The sequence below is a fragment of the Pseudophryne corroboree genome, chromosome 3 (assembly GCF_028390025.1).
Source record: "Pseudophryne corroboree isolate aPseCor3 chromosome 3, aPseCor3.hap2, whole genome shotgun sequence".
NCBI lineage: Eukaryota > Metazoa > Chordata > Amphibia > Anura > Myobatrachidae > Pseudophryne > Pseudophryne corroboree.
Genome location: NC_086446.1, coordinates 58,834,692 through 58,853,960, shown reverse-complemented (window position 1 = coordinate 58,853,960; position 19,269 = coordinate 58,834,692). Strand labels below are relative to the sequence as shown.

Genomic DNA, 19,269 nt, shown 5'->3' with positions numbered 1-19,269 from the left:
CTTGTCCGCTTTCCTCGTTTCCTTGGTGTGTCTCAGCAGAGGCGCCGGTCCCCGTCTCTGTAGTCGGCGCCGCTTCTCTCTGCTCCTTCCGGGGTCTCGTCTGTTTCTCCCTGGTGCCGGCGTCACGTGTGTTGTCACGTGAGCGGGCGTTCGGGCTCCGTGTCTGTGTCTTTCTCCTTCTCCAGCCGGAGAGAGGAGTGTATTGGCGTGGAGTGGTGGTTTTTCGTGTGTGTCTCAGGTCCCCAACGCGTTTCAGCTCACAAGCCTTTTTCTAGGATTACGTTCCTGCTGATCTGGATGTCATTTAAACTGATGTCTGAATCATGATTGGTTAAGTTAATTAACGCCCACTTATTCGATTGGTTCCCTCTCATGTTGCAAATGTCAATCACTAGTCTGGTTCATGTGTCTTGATTGATCAGTGTGATGTATTTGTTAATTAAGACTTGGAATGATGTGTGCAAAGCGGCGCGGTGTATGTTTGTGCAAATCTCATTATGAAGAATTACATATCACCATGATCTAAATGTTTTCTGTGATGTATTGGATTAATGAGCCATAAATTGTATTCCGGTGACGGGGTCTGGGTTTGTGTATATCTTCCTAGTGAGTGTAATGATCTACACATCTCCATTTGTATCTATATGTCCATATCATATTTGGGTTATATAGGTGTGTATTTACAAATCTCGTGTTTATGAGTCTGCATGTTTGTCTATGAAGTGTTTTTGTTGTTGTTTCCTTGCCCGTACTATTCTGCGTGGGTGTATTATGTTTTTGAATGGGTATCTTGCATTGCAGGTGGATCTTATCTTTGTGTGTTATGTCGGTTGTGTAGATTACAACATTATTTCTGTCTCCTCCAGGGATATTCCTTCATCCCGGTGGGTGGTATGGATGCCAACTGATGTTTGTACATTTGTGTGTTCACTATATAACAGAGGTGATGTTGTAATCTATGTTAAGTCCCTTCGGTGTGAGGGTCTTTAGGGTAAAAATCCATTTGAGTTCTTCTCTGTTGATCTTTTTGAGATAATCTCCTCCTCGCCAGTTCTTGTTTATTAGCTGTATTGCCATGAATTGCATCTGGGTGGGGTCTTGCATGTGTTTCTCCTTGAAATGTTGTGAGACACTGTGTTTCTCATATCCTTTTTTTATGTTTTGTATGTGTTCTGATATTCTGACCTTTAGTGCCCTGATGGTCCTTCCAATGTATTGGAGACCGCATGAACATGTGATGAGGTATATTACCCCTTTCGTGTGGCATGAAATCTCATCCCTCACTGTATAAGTCTTTCCTGTAATGTTGGATACAAATTGTAAGATGCTTTTGGTTGTTCTTGTGCTTGTGGTTCTGCAGCCTAGACATGAGCCACAGTAGTGGAATCCCTGCCTTTTGGTGGTGCCATCTATTCTCGTCTGATGGGTCTCTGTCGGTGGAATGTGGTTGTGTACCAGTTTCTGTCTCAGGTCGGGGGCCTTTCTATACACTACTTTGGGTTGCGTCGGTAATATCCTTGCTAGTGTCTCATCCTGCATTAAGATATCCCAGTGTTTTTTGATGCTTTGTTTGATCTTCCCGGCTGCAGTGTTGTATTGTGTTATGAAGTATATGTCATTGTCATGTTGAGCTTGATTCTTATTTTTGTATGTCAGAAGTGTGTCTCTATCTGTTTCTTCCAGTTTCTGATATGCCTTATCCACCGTCTCTTTGTCGTATCTTTTGTTTAGGAATTTTTGTTTTAATTCCTGTCCCTGCTCTCTGTAATCCTCTATTTGTGTGAAATTCCTCCTCAACCTTGTAAATTGCCCTGTGGGGATGCTTTTGAGCCAGTTCGGATGATGGCTACTTGTGGATAAGATGTAACTATTCACATCCACTTGCTTGTGGTGTGTGCGTGTTTCTATCTTATTGTTGGTGACACGAATCTCTAAATCTAGGAAAACTACCTTTTCTTTACTGTAGATGGTTGTGAAATGTAGGTTTCGGTCATTGTCATTTATATAGGATGTGAATTCCTGCAAGTCTCTCTCTGTTCCTTTCCAAATGAATATTATGTCATCTATATATCGTCGCCATAGGACCAGGTTAATATACCTCATCACATGTTCATGCGGTCTCCAATACATTGGAAGGACCATCAGGGCACTAAAGGTCAGAATATCAGAACACATACAAAACATAAAAAAAGGATATGAGAAACACAGTGTCTCACAACATTTCAAGGAGAAACACATGCAAGACCCCACCCAGATGCAATTCATGGCAATACAGCTAATAAACAAGAACTGGCGAGGAGGAGATTATCTCAAAAAGATCAACAGAGAAGAACTCAAATGGATTTTTACCCTAAAGACCCTCACACCGAAGGGACTTAACATAGATTACAACATCACCTCTGTTATATAGTGAACACACAAATGTACAAACATCAGTTGGCATCCATACCACCCACCGGGATGAAGGAATATCCCTGGAGGAGACAGAAATAATGTTGTAATCTACACAACCGACATAACACACAAAGATAAGATCCACCTGCAATGCAAGATACCCATTCAAAAACATAATACACCCACGCAGAATAGTACGGGCAAGGAAACAACAACAAAAACACTTCATAGACAAACATGCAGACTCATAAACACGAGATTTGTAAATACACACCTATATAACCCAAATATGATATGGACATATAGATACAAATGGAGATGTGTAGATCATTACACTCACTAGGAAGATATACACAAACCCAGACCCCGTCACCGGAATACAATTTATGGCTCATTAATCCAATACATCACAGAAAACATTTAGATCATGGTGATATGTAATTCTTCATAATGAGATTTGCACAAACATACACCGCGCCGCTTTGCACACATCATTCCAAGTCTTAATTAACAAATACATCACACTGATCAATCAAGACACATGAACCAGACTAGTGATTGACATTTGCAACATGAGAGGGAACCAATCGAATAAGTGGGCGTTAATTAACTTAACCAATCATGATTCAGACATCAGTTTAAATGACATCCAGATCAGCAGGAACGTAATCCTAGAAAAAGGCTTGTGAGCTGAAACGCGTTGGAGACCTGAGACACACACGAAAAACCACCACTCCACGCCAATACACTCCTCTCTCCGGCTGGAGAAGGAGAAAGACACAGACACGGAGCCCGAACGCCCGCTCACGTGACAACACACGTGACGCCGGCACCAGGGAGAAACAGACGAGACCCCGGAAGGAGCAGAGAGAAGCGGCGCCGACTACAGAGACGGGGACCGGCGCCTCTGCTGAGACACACCAAGGAAACGAGGAAAGCGGACAAGGGACTGCAGACACCGGCGGCAGACGATTAGTCTCTCCCCCGGCGGTAAGTGAGATCTCACAGCCCCACACCCGCCACCCACAGATAAGGACATATGAAACAGTGTGACAGGCGGGACGCTGCAAACTGTCACACTAGAAACACACACTAACAAACCTACCAGAATTACATAGGCTCGCCACACCTATGGTAAAGGTAACCTATTAAGGTACACCTGACATTAACCCCGACAGGGGTCCTCTGAGAAGGTATACCATTAGGAAGGTATACCAACAAAGGGTAGTCTGCAAGACACACCTGAAAGTGGTAAATGGACACAGTACATAAAGGGCCCTAACACAAGTGTACCATTAAGGAAGGTACACACAGAAAGGGTAGTCTGCAAAACACACCTGAAGAGGGTCCACCAAATTGCACTTGGAATATTAAATATTAAATATTAAATAAAATCACAAAACCAAATCCACGGTTTATGTTTCATGGTTCATGCACATCAGTAAAACTCAATAGATACATTGCATTCATCCCTATAGCACATACCAATCCCCCATCCCATTCTCATCACCCCTCTCCCACCTGATCCCCGCAGAGCGCGCTAACCTACCCTTTCCAAATACTTGTACAGGAGGTAGGACACCTCCAGGTCAAGCAGCACTCATCCCCCACCCTCCCTAGTGAGCGCTCTCTCTCTTAAACGTACGTATGACAGGAAAGGCACTGCCTCACCTGCCTCACCCCACCGCACGTCACTGCAAGTCAGTCCCATATAAAAGAAGAGAAAAAGAAAACTAGTTTGAAAAGCGCTGGTATGTGGTATGTACTTTTTAAACTTTTAATAAAATCCAATATACCAATAAAATTACAATTCACATGTATCAACCGGCCGGCAATATAATATCATGTAATTATTAAACAAACATTATATCATTAAAATAAATGGTTAACATAAGAGACATCCCGCTATATTCATCCCAAGGTTTTATACACAAATCAAGTACACATGAAGCCAATGGGTGAGCAAGTTCAGCATATCTTAATCAATGAAATTCCGCTGTTTGACATCGACATAGGTTAGTTCTCTGATGGTAGTACCATTAATAACAAGCTTGAAGCATAGGTGTATTGTGAGCCATGTAGGAGCAATGACTGATAGTATAAACCACTTATTATATTTGCAATCCTCGTGGCTACTGGTTTTAATGTCCTTTATATGTGGCCACATCCAGAGGAATGCAACACATTGCTAAAGTGATTAGTGGTAAGTCCCAATACCCATCCAGGGGCTATTCTCTGATAATGTATAATAGATAGAAAGTCCAGATATTGCTGGCAATCAGAACAGTTTCCACAGCGTATACCTGTGAGCGGTTCGCAGCCGCTAGCTTCAAATGCGCTCCCGTCTCTGGCTCATACACACTGGCCCTCATTCCGAGTTGTTCGCTCGTTATTTTTTTCTCGCAACGGAGCGATTAGTCGCTAATGTGCATGCGCAATGTCAGCAGCAAGTAAATTTGCTATGCAGTTAGGTATTTTACTCACGGCAATACAAGGTTTTTTCTTCGTTCTGATGATCGTAATGTGATTGACAGGAAGTGGGTGTTTCTGGGCGGAAACTGGACGTTTTATGGGTGTGTGCGGAAAAAACGCTACCGTTTCTGGGAAAAACGTGGGAGTGGCCGGAGAAACGGGGGAGTGTCTGGGCGAACGCTGGGTGTGTTTGTGACGTCAAACCAGGAACGACAAGCACTGAACTGATCGCAGATGCCGAGTAAGTCTGGAGCTACTCAGAAACTGCTAAGAGAGGTCTATTCGCAATTTTGCTAATCTTTCATTCGCAATTTTAATAAGCTAAGATTCACTCCCAGTAGGCGGCGGCTTAGCTTGTGCAAAGCTGCTAAAAGCAGCTTGCGAGCGAACAACTCGGAATGAGGGCCACTGTCTCACGTATAGTTCGGCTCCGGCTGAGAACATGCAGCTGACCTCTGCTGCTGCTGTGATTCCGAATCATAGCAGCAGCAGAGGTGATGCATGTGTTGCATTCCTCTGGATGTGGCCACATATAAAGGACATTAAAACCAGTAGCCGCAAGGATTGTAAATATAAGTGGTTTATACTATCAGTCATTGCTCCTACATGGCTCACAATACACCTATGCTTCAAGCTTGTCATTAATGGTACTACCATCAGAGAACTAACCTATGTCAGTGTCAAACAGCGGAATTTCATTGACTATGATATGCTGAACTTGCTCAGCCATTGGCTTCATGTGTACTTGATTTGTGGATTAAACCTTAGGATGACTATAGCTGGATGTCTCTTATGTTAACCATTTATTTTATTGATATAATGTTTGTGTAATAATCACGTTATTTTATTGCCGGCCGGTTGATACATGTGAATTGTAATTTTATTGGTATTTTGGATATTATTAAAAAAGTTTAAAAGTACATACAACATACCAGCGATTTTCAAACTAGTTTTCTTTTTCTCTTCAAATTGTCCCTACGGTGAACTCGTCGTGGGTGGAAAGTTTGTCTAATCAATTGCAGCAGCTTAATCAGTCGCTGGCTAGACAGAATGCTCCCACAGGACACACACGTGTCTCTAATCCCTCCAAGTGGGCTACTTCTTCCTCACAATCCACTATCCTCTCTGATATTTCATCTAAAGTGGAGGAGGAGCGTACTATTCTCTCTGACACAGACTCCTGTGTTGCACAAGAGGATTCTCCCATGTTCATAGATGTCCCTGCGCTGGTGAATGCTATTAAGCATATCCTCCAACTCTCTGAGGACTAGGATTCCACTAGAGTGGCTAAACATACTGACAATTTTAAAAAGCAGAAGGTGATTAAAACTGAATGACCCCATTCTGATCATTTAATGGACATCAGACAGGAACCCTGGACTACCCCAGGCAAAATGTTGCTTGTCTCCAAAAGGGCTTTAGCGTCCTCTCCTCTCCCTGCAAAGCTGTATAACAAATGGGAAAATCTGCCGCTGGTGGATTCTCATGTTGCCCACCTCATGGTATCATCTACAATGCCAGTTACTACAGTCACCTCTCTGAAGGAACCGAATAATAAACATATTGAAGGGTGCCTGAACTCTATAGACTCCCTCACACGAGTTATTCATAGATCCGCTATAGATGCCTCTTGGCCTGAAAAAGCCATAGAAGCTTGGGTTCAGGCACTGGAGGATGAGCTACCTGAGCATATTTCTTAGGCAGGCAGACTATACCGGTCTCACATTAAGACAGCTTCTTATTACATACAAGAATTGTCATCTGAGGCGGGGGTGTTGGCCACCAAGGCGTCTGCTATGTCCATTCTGGCGTACTGCATTCTGTAGTTGAGACTGTGGAAAGTGTATTTAGATTCCAAGAAAGCCTTGGAAATCCTTCCCTTCACGGGGGACATTCTGTTTGGGGAAGACCTAAATAAAATAATGTCTGAACTGGCGGCTGCCAAGACAGCATTTCTCCCCGCTACTAATCCTTCTCAGAATGCTAAGAACAACACTTTTGGTTCCTTTCGGCCTCAGGGAAAAATGAGAGGTCAGTCATACACTTGACAGTCTTGCAATGACAAACCCTCCAAGCCCAAGGCTAAACAGCCCTGGGCAGCCTATCAGCCGGCCTCTAAGTCTGACAATCCTGCAGCCTGAAAGGGCAGGCCTCCCCCTTGTGGACCCCAGGGTGGCAGGCCAACTTCTGCACTTCGCCCAGGCCTCGCAGATGACCACTTTGAATGCTTGGGTGCTAGAAGTTGCCTCTCTCGGGTACGCTGTCTTGCTGAAGGAATGTCCCCCTCACCAGTTCTTCACCACGGGTCTTCCATATGACCTGCTTAAGCAGCAAACTCTGCAAACTATGGTCAAGTCTCTCCTTCACACAGGAGTGATTGTCCCGGTTCCTCAGTCCCAAAGGGGCAGAAGTTATTACTCAACCCTGTTCTTGGTACCCAAACCCAATAGGTCACATGGCCTTTACTCAACCTCAAATCTTTGAACAAGTTTCGTATGGAAACTTTGCGCTTGATAGGTCTGGCTATGGAACTCGGAGACTATATGGTATCTCTGGATATACAGGATGCATATCTGTATATTACTATTGCCAAGTCACATCAGCAGTTCCTGCAATTTGCTATTGTCAACCTACATTACCAATAACAGACACTGCCATTTGGACTGGTGACAGATCCTTGTATCTTCACAAGGTCATGGCTGTTATGGTGGCTTACCTCCATTGCCAGGGAATCAGAATCCTGCCATACCTGGATGATCTTCTAATCCTAGCAAATTTACAGGAAATTCTCCTCAGTCATCTCCAACTGCTGGTAACTTTCCTTCAAGCCCATGGGTGGCTGATAAAGTGGAGAAAGTCCTCCCTGGTTCCATTTCAGAGCATGGTACACCTAGGGGCACTTCTGGACACCCAGAGTCAAAGACTGTTTATTTCTCCAGACAAGGTCCTGAAAATTCAGGATAGGATGCAACACTTTCTTTGTCGCCCCAGAGTATCAGTACACTAGGTGATGCAAGTACTTGGTCTGATGATATCGTCGTTCAACATGATAGAGTACACTCAGTTTCATTCCCGCCCTCTACAATTGATCCTATCCAAGTGGAACGGCATGCCTCACTGGATCAGATCTAGAATGATCTTCGTGACTCCGAAGGTTTGCTTGTTGCTGTCCTGTTGGCTACAGGACCAGCAAATGAGCATGGTCCATCCCTTCTGGAGGCACAACTGGTTCCTACTAACAATGGATGCCGGTATTTGGGGTTGGGGAGCAGTGACAAAGCAACACTACTTTCAGGATTGTTAGACCAGGGAAGAATCTCTGCTTCATAACAATATTCTGGAATTGAGAGCAGTATTCAATGCACTGTCTCTGGCTCTTCCACTGGTACAGAACAGGCCTGTTCAAGTACAATCAGACAATGTCACCACAGTGGCCTACATCACCCATCAAGGTGGTACCTAAAGCTGGATGGCAGTGTTGGAAGTATCCAAGATCCTTCAATGGGCAGAACGCCATATGCCAACCATATCGGCAGAGTTCATTCCAGGAGTCCCAAACTGGGAATCGGACTTTATCCCAAAGTCTTCCAACTCCTGGTAGACAGATGGGGTCTCTCAGATGTTGACCTCATGGCGTCTCAACACAATCCCATTGTTAAAGTCTTCAGATTACGAACCAGGGAGCCTCAGGTGGTGTTCGTGGACACATTGGCAGTCCCATGGAACTTTTGTCTACCTTACATATTCCCTCCAGTGTCACTTCTGCCCAGTGTCCTTCCGGAAGTTCAAACGATAAGGAGGAATTCTTATTCCGATCGCTGCAGCATGGTCCAGACTTCACTGGTTCTCAGTCCTACAGGGACTTTCAGCAGAGCGTCCCCTTCTGCTTCCTCAGTGACAAGACCTTCTACAACAGAGCCTTTGCCTATATCCGGACCTGGCCGGACTGGCTTTGACGGTGTGGCTCTTGAAGCATCACTACTAAGAACCAAAGGGTTCTCTGAGGCTGTTATTCAGATGATGCTAAAGGGCCACTTACCGGCTTCTGCCTGGATTTATTACAGAATATGGCATTCTTACTTTACCTGGTGTGCTGCTAAAAATGATGATGCCCCTAAGTTTAGAACTTGTAGAATTCTGTTTTTTCTCCAGAGAAGTTTGTACTTAATGCCCACATGTGTATATACTGCTGCACCTGTGTATAATGCCCACATGTGTATACTGCTCCACTTGTGTATAATGCCTGCATGTGTATACTGCTGCACCTGTGTATAATGCCCACATGTATATACACTGCTGCACCTTTGTATAATGCCCACATGTATATACTGCTGCACCTTTGTATAATGCCCACATGTATATACTTCTGCATCTGTGTATAATGCCCACATGTATATATTGCTGCATCTGTGTATAATGCCCACATGTATATACTGCTGCTCCTTAGTATAATGCCCACATGTGTATATACTGCTGCACCTGTGTATAATGCCCACATGTATATACTGCTGCACCTAGGTATAATGCCCACATGTATATACTGCTGCACCTATGTGTAACGCTTACATGTATATACTGCTGCACCTGTGTATAATGCCTAGATGTATATACTGCTGCACCTGTGTATAATGCCCACATGTATATACTGCTGCACCTGTGTATAATGCCCACGTGTATATACATGCTGCTCATTAGTATAATGCCCACATGTGTATATACTGCTGCACCTGTGTATAATGCCCACATGTGTATATACTGCTGCACATGTGTATAATGCCCACAGGCCTGGCGCTTACCGCTCATCAAAGGGATGCAGGGCAGGTAGGTGCCAGGAAGGAGAGGCGCTCTCCCTGCTCTGTATCCCCGTGCTGAGCAAATGTCCCTGCTGCTGTCGGCTGCTGCGCCTGTCACAGTCAACCACAGGCAGTGGTGTCGACAGCATGAAGCCTCCTCTCTCCCTCCCCTGTCACAAAGTGCAATGTGTGGACTTAAAGAGCTATATGGGAAAAGGGGGTGGATCTACACAAGGCCAGGCTGCAGCCTGCAAAACAGGAGCAACACAGGAGGGTGAGCTGCCAGACTTCCTTATGTAAGTGGCTAGAAAGAGAGTGAGTGAGTGAAAGTGTGTGTGTGTGTGTGTGTGTGTGTGTGTATATGTATGTACTGTATGTACAGACACAAAAAAAAAATGCTACCCCCTGGCCCTAATTAAAAGGCTCAGTCATTTAAAAAAGGACCTGACTGAGGAAGCCACCGAGATATTGCCTAGGCAGGGAAACGCGTCTTTATGGTAATCCTGAGTACCTCGAGCTGATATACCACGTGGAAACTACCTGCCTCACGACTGGGAAAATATAATCTCGTCTCCAGATAAGGCTTAATTAAAAGGCTTGGAGCACCAGAGCCGGGAGTTAACAGCATTTATAGCCCAGGAGGAGGATATGGTAACTTTTGCATATTAAAAAGTAATTAACATGGCCATGTATAATAGCAATTGCTTTGCATGAGTAATCTTGCTTTATAAAAAGCTGCTTTGAAGTCCTGCATGCATATTAACACCTGAACTGGCAGGGAAGCTGTGCCATTTTGTCTGCAAAAGCTGCACAGCTATAACATCTCTATTATTGGATAAAGAGACTTTGTGGCAAAAGCTTTCCAAAACACTAACAAATTAACATCTGGCATTTATGCTTATAAGGATACAAAGTATATAGTGGAGCATGGTTACATCATATTGCTGAAAAAGATCAGAATAATCCCGGCCGCTGGCCACTCATACTACACTCCCTTTTATTGGCCAGTCTCAGATATGGCTTTTTCTTTGACACTAAGCGTAGAAGGACAGCATCCCGGAGTCGCCTCTACACTGGAGACGTTGACACTGGCATTTTGCGGGTACCATTTAATAAAACTGCCATATACTGCTGCACCTGTGTATAATGCCCACTTGTATATACTGCTGCAACTTAGTATAGTGCCCACATGAACCCTTGGGCTCATACTGTATATTGTGTGTAAATCTGGCTCTGGTACTTCCAGTGCCTCCTCAGGCATTTACCTCACCGCACATCACTGGAGACAGAGGGTGATAGGGAAAGGCTGTGAGTGACAGGGGAGGTAATGGTAGTTTGGCACTCAGTCAGGCAGACTCTGCCAGTTACACCGGGTGTGAGTTGCCTTTAATTCACAGACTGCAGTGAATCAGAATAAATGTACAGCTGTGTGTTACTTAGATTCAGTATGTGGCTGTGATCATCAGCGCTGATAGGTGGCAGGACTCCTCTATCAGTCCAGCACACACAATGTCAGCCCTGTCTCCCTAAGGTTAGGAACAGGTCCCTCAGGCAGTGGGGCCCACCTAGCTCTCTGCACTGAGGCATTCATCTGACATTGCTCAAAATGGTCTGTGGGTGGTCCAGGGTACAGCTCATTGTTGGTCTGGGCAGTAGTGAGCCCCTTAATCCCTAGGAACCCCTATGTAATGCACCTGCTGCACCAATGGTAGTTCTGCCTCTGGTTCTAAATAAAAAAGTTGATGATCTTTATGTTGGAATGTGGCGAGTGCAAAATGAGCTCAGAAGAGGAGTGGGAAAACCCTCAGCAATGACGAGGTTAATGACATGGGGACGAATTCAGACCTGATCGTAGATGTGCTAAATTTAGCACATCTACGATAAGTCACTCAGACATGCGGGGGAAGGATGCCCAGCACAGGGCTAGTTCGCCCCGCATGTCAGGCCCTACTCCCCCACACCCTGCAAAAGTACAAAAGCATCGCACAGAATAGCCTCCCGGCCAGCGCAGCTCCTGCACGTTGGTAGAGATCTACTCGTCGCTGTGAGGGTCGCAGCAGCAGCATGTGACGTCACGCTGCCACCGCTGCCCACCCCTCCCACGGTCCAGGCATGCCTGCGTTGCCCGAACTGCGCCCCTAAAAACGGCAGTCAAACTCCGCTGGCCCGCCCCCTCCCGCCCTGCGAACGCCTCTGCCTCGCAATCAGGCTGAAGCGATCACAGAGCTAAGATGGCCATCAGCTGTCTGGCATGCGCCGTCACAGTTCAGACCTGCTCGCTACTGTGCGAAAACACACAGCACCGATCAGGTCTGAATTAGGCCCCTGGTACCATTAGCAACCAATAATTTATCAGTGATGTAGGATTGAGAACTGAGCCTGGTACCAACAGCCAGTCATAGTGTGTGTACGAGGTAATTAAGGCAAGGGGCCAGGGGGCCACAGTTCTAATCTTGAGGGTATATATAAGCCTGAGGGGTTCAGACTCCTATATAATTATAAAAGGGCTTCATAAGCATGACTCATGACTGAAAGGCTCTGATGCCATTATAAGCATATAAAGGGGCCTGATGGGCTAAAGCATATATAGGGGCATGCCATAGAAAGGGATGCGAGGGCAGTAGCGGATCTTGCCACGGGCAAGCAGGACTTTTGCCCGGGGCGCCGCCTCCCGGAGGGCACAGGGCGCCATCCGGATGGCGCCGCACCAGGGCAAGATCCGCTGCTGCTTTGTGTGCCCCCCGCTGCCGCTGCACGCCTGCTGCCCCCCGCTGCTGCTTTGAAGGGAAACTAGACGCGTACGCGTCTAGTTTCCCTTCTTGAAGAGGTCCTTTACTGCGCGGTGCGCGATGACGTCATCGCGCACCGCACAGCAAAGGTCCTCTCCACGAAGGGAAACTAGACGCTACGTTTAGTTTCCCTTCGTGGAGAGGACCTTTGCTGTGCGGTGCGCGATGACGTCATCGCGCACCGCACATCATATCAGTATGTACAGGGGGCGTAAATGCCCCCTGTACGAAGCCACGCCCCCTATTTCCGCCCGGGGCGCTCTGAGCGCCAGAACCAGCCCTGTGCGAGGGGTTCTGTTATATAAAGGGACATGAGAGGGCTCTGTATAGGCCATATAGGGATATAGTTACTGCAGAAGTACATTGTGCCTAATTCAGACCTGATCGCTGCTGAGCATTTTCGCACAGTGGGCGATCAGGTCTGAACTGTGCATGTGCTGGCGCATGCCAGAGATGCGATCGGCATCTCTGCCCAGAGATTGCCTCTGCCTAATTGACAGACAGAGGTGTCTGCTGGGTGGGCTGGCGGCGTTGGGCCTCCATTTTGGGGGTGAAGTCCAGGTAACGCAGGCGTGCCCGGACCATGCAGGGAGTGGGCTGCGGTGGCTGCGTGACGTCACACGCAGCTGCTGCGACCCAGAGAGCGACGGGTAGCTCCCTGCCAGCGCACAGGAGCTGCTCTGATAGGGAGCTACTCTTCAGGTACAAAAGCTTCACCGCCGTGCAATGTACCTGTGCGGTGGGGGGAGGGCCAGACATGCGGAGCAGACTAGCCCTGTGCTGGGTGTACCACCGCATGTCGGGTTGGCTGATTGTAGCCGTGCAAAATTTTGCACGGCTACCATCAGGTCTGAATTCACACACACACACACACACACACACACACACACACACACACACACACACACACACACACATACACACACACACACACACACACTCACACACACACACACACACACACACACACACACACACACACACACACCTAGGAATCCCACCTCACTCTTACACTATGATACTGCACCTATGATCACAACTGACAGCACAAGGAGATGGTCACTGACTACATGAAATACTCGGCACACCCAATCTGGTGGAGCACTGTGTATAGAATGGTGTCTCTCTAGGAGCTATGGGGTCACCTTCAGTATTTTCCTCTGGGTTCCACAAAGTTATAGTTTCACTCAGTGGCGTCTTAAGGGGCGTGCATGCCAACTCCTGCTCAGTGACAGGAACAGGGTGCTCTCACCTTGTAGGAGCCGGCACTGCAGCCATAGCACCCCCAGGGGGCAGCCCGCATCTCCCAAACCCCCAGAAGGATGAAAACGGGGGTCCAGGTTGCAAGGCCACACCCTTCCCGTTAAGGAACTCACCTCCTACAAGGCCACACCCTCATTTTGTTTTAGCCAACACTGGGTGTAATCAGGGCAGTGACGCCAATAGTTTCACCCCTGCCTTAATATGTAATGAATGGCTGCACTAGTTTAATGGATGGGGAAGGGGGAGGGGGGTAGTTCAGAGCTGATTATAACAGCAAATTTGTTAGTTGGGCAAAACCATGTGCCTAATTCAGACCTGATCGATGCTGTGTGTTTTCACACAGCAACCGATCAGATCTGAACTATGCATGCTTCGGCGCCACAGTGCCGTCGTTGTTTTAGTGGCACGATCCAGGAAACGCAGGTGTACCTGGACCATGTGGGGAGGGGGGGGGGGGGGGAGGAAGGGAGCGTGGCAGCTGCGACCCGTACAGTGACGACTAGCTCCCTGCACGGCTATGATCAAGTCTGGATTAGGCCCATGGTTTTACCCAGGTGGGCAGAGGCAGAACTCTGGGAGGCAACAGAGTCAGCTGCCGCCGGGCTCCTGCTTTGAAGGGGGGCACCTCTCCTCCTGTTCCGTGTGTTCAGCGACATTAATCAATTAAGTTAATTGACAGCAGCCGGTATCTCTTCCGCAGCCGACTTCCCCACTAGTCACTGCACCTTACAAATCACACCCTCTTTATTATAGATACACTGGAAGCAGACACCTTACTGATAAAGCTATTTGCTCCTATAAAGGAAACATGAGAATTATGTATTATTACTAACTATATGAAATTATTTCTCAGACAATTACAATAAACTTCATATACTATAGTTTGTATTTTCATACTTCCTATGCAAGAGCAGATATCTCCACCAGTAAGGTGCATGCTACCAGTGTAAAAGATTGTGGGTTCTAATCCTGGGTATGACACTTAACTGTCAGAGAATAAATCAGCATTGTGAGTGACTGAGCAGATCTATGTAGTGTGTGGTTGGACCCCTACATAGATCTGCCTAGTTGCAACGGGTCTTGTAGTAGCTTCATATAGTTAGAATTAGAGATGAGTGGGTTCGGTTTACTCGGATCTCAAAATGGCATCTTATTGGATTACGGATGATATATAGGGTGGGGGGGGCACCAATATTTTTCTTGCCTCCGGGCAACTGGGAAAAACTTACGCCACTGCAGGTGGTAATCAGTATACCGGCTGTTGGGATCCCAGCGCTCAGTATACCAGCGCCGGAATCCCAACACCTGGCATACCTACAAATCTTTTCCCTCTATGGGGTCCACGTGTCTTACACTATAACTACTTACTCTAATTCCTTCATCTGACACTGTCCAAATAGTCCAGATAAACTGGATCCATCCTGAGTCACGTCCTCTGTAACAGGAAACCTGCAGCCCCAGAACCTGCACAAAACACAGACACAATGCTTACTGTAAGTAATGAAAGGAAGACTTAAAGCAATTACCCAGATAATACATCATATAAACCACTGACACACAGGGTCTAATTCAGACCCGATCACTGTGCTGCAAATTACACTGTCCTGCGATCATATAGTAGTTGCCCAGGGGGAGTGAAAATTTGCCTCGTGAAAGTGTGCGAAAATTTCCCTCAGTCAGTGGACATCTGCAAAACCGTTATTACACCTACCATCGAATGTTTTTCCCATTCTGTGCAGTCTGTGCATGGCTCAATACTTACTCAGAGCGATACAAACAGGCTAATCGGGGTGGAGCTGACATCACAGACCCGCCCTGAAAACGCTGGGGAATGCTGGCGTTTTTCCGGACACACCCAGTTAACGGTCAGATCACCCACAAACGACTTCTTCCTGTCAATCACCTTGTGAATGCCCGTGCAATTGAAATTTTTGCACCATCCTGTTGCTGCTGTCCATCGCCCATGCGCACTGCGGTGCATACGCATGCACAGTCATTCGATAATCGTCCGCTGTGTGAATTCGCACAGCAGCGATCGGGTCTGAATCAGGCCCATAGATGGATGTGACCTGTTATCAAACGTGGAGATACAACAGTGCGATGGGTTCCTGACGGTTCCTTGGTGAGAAATAGCTTTACATAAAAGCCTTTGCCCTTGTCATCTATGGAACCTGTGGCAATAGCATTACTGTAGCTCTGATTAAGCTGTGGAAATGGACCTTCATTCTGCTGCATGTGTAGTAGCTCTGTACAAATACATTAACTCTTGGGTAGAGGCCCATCGCCATATTTGTGATCGCAGCGGCTGCATGTGACGTCATGCAGCTGCCCCGATCACGCCCGCATCACGTCCCCCCGTTCGCGCCATCATGCATCCCTTTTTAAGTTTTGCCCCCGCAATAATCTCTATATAAATAATTGGATCTTTCTCCATAAAATATTTGTATCATAGATTTATTTTCCCCTAATCGAAAAGTCCCTTCATACGTGACATTAGTCCAGCTATAATTGTATTGGGCGGCTATTGCTTATAAAGTCTCATCATGTGCAGAACACGTCTTTTAAAAACTCATCTTCTTTACTGCAGCATCTACAACATTGCTCGCACCTCCACACTGAGGACACCGTCGGCCCCCCCCTGCACTGCATAAGACCCGCTCTGTATCCAACCTGCACTTTATCCCATACTGTATTCAACCAACACTGTATCCCTCACCATATCTGACCCACACTGTATCCAACCGGCACTGTATACAACCCGCACTGCAACCTGTACTGTGTATGCACTGTATCCGACGCAAACTGTATCCAACCTAGTGTGGGCTGGATACAGTGTGGGATACAGTGTGGGTCAGATCATGCACTTTATACAGCCTACACTGTATCTAACATGCACTGTATCGCGTTCTGTATCCAACCTGCACTGTAGTCTGCACTGTATCAAACCCACACTGTAAAGGTGCATACACACGGTGCAAAGTAACCTTACGATTTTGACTATATAGTCAAAATCGTAAGGAAAGTTAGTGCAAATCGCATCATGGCCCTCATTCCGAGTTGATCGGTCGCAAGGCGATTTTAGCAGAGTTACACACGCTAAGCCTACGCCTACTGGGAGTGTATCTTAGCTTCTTAAAATTGCGACCGATGTATTCGCAATATTGCGATTACAAACTACTTAGCAGTTTCTGAGTAGCTTCAACCTTACTCGGCATCTGCGATCAGTTCAGTGCTTGTCGTTCCTGGTTTGACGTCACAAACACACCCAGCGTTCGCCCAGGCACTCCCACCGTTTCTCCGGCCACTCCTGCGTTTTCCCCGGAAACGGTAGCGTTTTCATCCACACGCCCATATAACGCCGTGTTTCCGCCCAGTAACACCCATTTCCTGTCAATCACATTACGATCGCCGGAGCGATGGAAAAGCCGTGAGTAAAAATCCTATCTTCATAGCAAAGTTACTTGGCGCAGTCGCAGTGCGAACATTGCGCATGCGTACTAAGCGGATTTTCACTGCGATGCGATGAAAAAGAACGAGCGAACAACTCGGAATGAGGGCCCATGTGTACACAGCTTGCGATACCGATGTGTGCTCCTGTCGGGTCGTTATCACAAGAAAATATAATTGTGTACAATATAGTAAATATTATAGTCAAAAAATCTCACATAGTCAAAATCTCAAGTAAAGATAGTCACCGTACATATGCACCTTTACCTGCACTGTATCCAACCTGCTCTGTATCGGACCTGAAGATACGTACAGTAACACTGTTTTATGGTTGGTGAGATTTTGGTGAACTGCTAATTTTTTTTATTTTTATTGATCTGGGCTTTACATTGGCACAGAGTGCCAGCCATTATGGCCGAGGGCCCTCAGGAAGGAGGTAAAGATTGGGCACTGAGAACAAGCATGTCCTGGGGGCCCTGCTGTTAATATTTTACTCACAGTTTAGGGTTTTTATTTGCTACTTGTTACCTACTACTACTGTTGTTTTGATGATATTCCACACATGATTCTTAGTACATTTCTGTGCTAGTTGGTTTGATTATTGTTAATACATTACAGTACTAATTTGCTAAACATTTTTAAACAGAAACAACTGCCGTATGTTTGAGCTGCTGCTCTGTTGCTTAGTAACCAGACAGCTCATTGCAGCCTTTGGCATAAAGCTGGTTAAAACAATATTGTGAGCTGTAAGTTGGTCAAAATTGACTGGAAATTAGTGGACATTAATGTTATTGAGTTTAAGAATACTCTTAGAAGAAAAACAGGCCCCAACATTGTGATTTTAACTTTTTTCTAAATTTTTGGAAAAAATACAAAACCAAAACCAGTCATGGCTGAACTTTAATGCCAAAACTGGACAACAACTTAGACGCAAATAGTCCGGCACACGTCTCTAATCAAAATGTGTCCTATACATTAGAGATGAGCGGGTTCGGTTTCTCTGAATCCGAACCCGCCAGAACTTCATGGTTTTTTTCACGGGTCCGAGCAGACTCGGATCTTCCCGCCTTGCTCGGTTAACCCGAGCGCGCCCGAACGTCATCATGACGCTGTCGGATTCTCGCGAGGCTCGGATTCTATCGCGAGACTCGGATTCTATATAAGGAGCCGCGCGTCGCCGCCATTTTCACACGTGCATTGAGATTGATAGGGAGAGGACGTGGCTGGCGTCCTCTCCATTTAGATTATAAGAGACTGAGAGAGATTTACTGGAGCTGACTAGGAGGAGTACTGTTACTGTAGAAGTGTAGAGACTGAGTGGAGAGAGTTTACTAGTGAGGACAGTGCAGTTTACTTTATAATCCGTTCTCTGCCTGAAAAAAGCGATACACAGCACACAGTGACTCAGTCACATACCATATCTGTGTGCACTGCTCAGGCTCAGGCCAGTGTGCTGCATCATCTATTATCTATATATAATATTATATATATCTGTCTGACTGCTCAGCTCACACAGCTTATAATTGTGGGGGAGACTGGGGAGCACTACTGCAGTGCCAGTTATAGGTTATAGCAGGAGCCAGGAGTACATAATATATTATATAGTGAGTGACCACCAGACACACAGTGCAGTTTATTTAATATATCCGTTCTCTGCCTGAAAAAAGCGATACACACAGTGACTCAGTCAGTCACATACCATATCTGTGTGCACTGCTCAGGCTCAGGCCAGTGTGCTGCATCATCTATTATCTATATATAATATTATATATATCTGTCTGACTGCTCAGCTCACACAGCTTATAATTGTGGGGGAGACTGGGGAGCACTACTGCAGTGCCAGTTATAGGTTATAGCAGGAGCCAGGAGTACATAATATATTATATAGTGAGTGACCACCAGACACACAGTGCAGTTTATTTAATATATCCGTTCTCTGCCTGAAAAAAGCGATACACACAGTGACTCAGTCAGTCACATACCATATCTGTGTGCACTGCTCAGGCTCAGGCCAGTGTGCTGCATCATCTATTATCTATATATAATATTATATATATCTGTCTGACTGCTCAGCTCACACAGCTTATAATTGTGGGGGAGACTGGGGAGCA

General features: G+C 46.1%; 1 protein-coding gene across 2 annotated transcripts in view; it reads right to left on the bottom strand.

The window, feature by feature from the left end:
- Positions 1–19,269, bottom strand: part of LOC135054721 (NACHT, LRR and PYD domains-containing protein 12-like) — a 411,740-nt gene that overhangs the window by 297,313 nt on the left and 95,158 nt on the right. For both annotated transcript variants that reach the window (XM_063958010.1, XM_063958009.1), the window contains one exon: positions 15,080–15,175. In XM_063958010.1, coding sequence (XP_063814080.1) covers positions 15,080–15,175 — 96 coding nt within the window. The remainder of the gene's footprint in view (positions 1–15,079; positions 15,176–19,269) is intronic.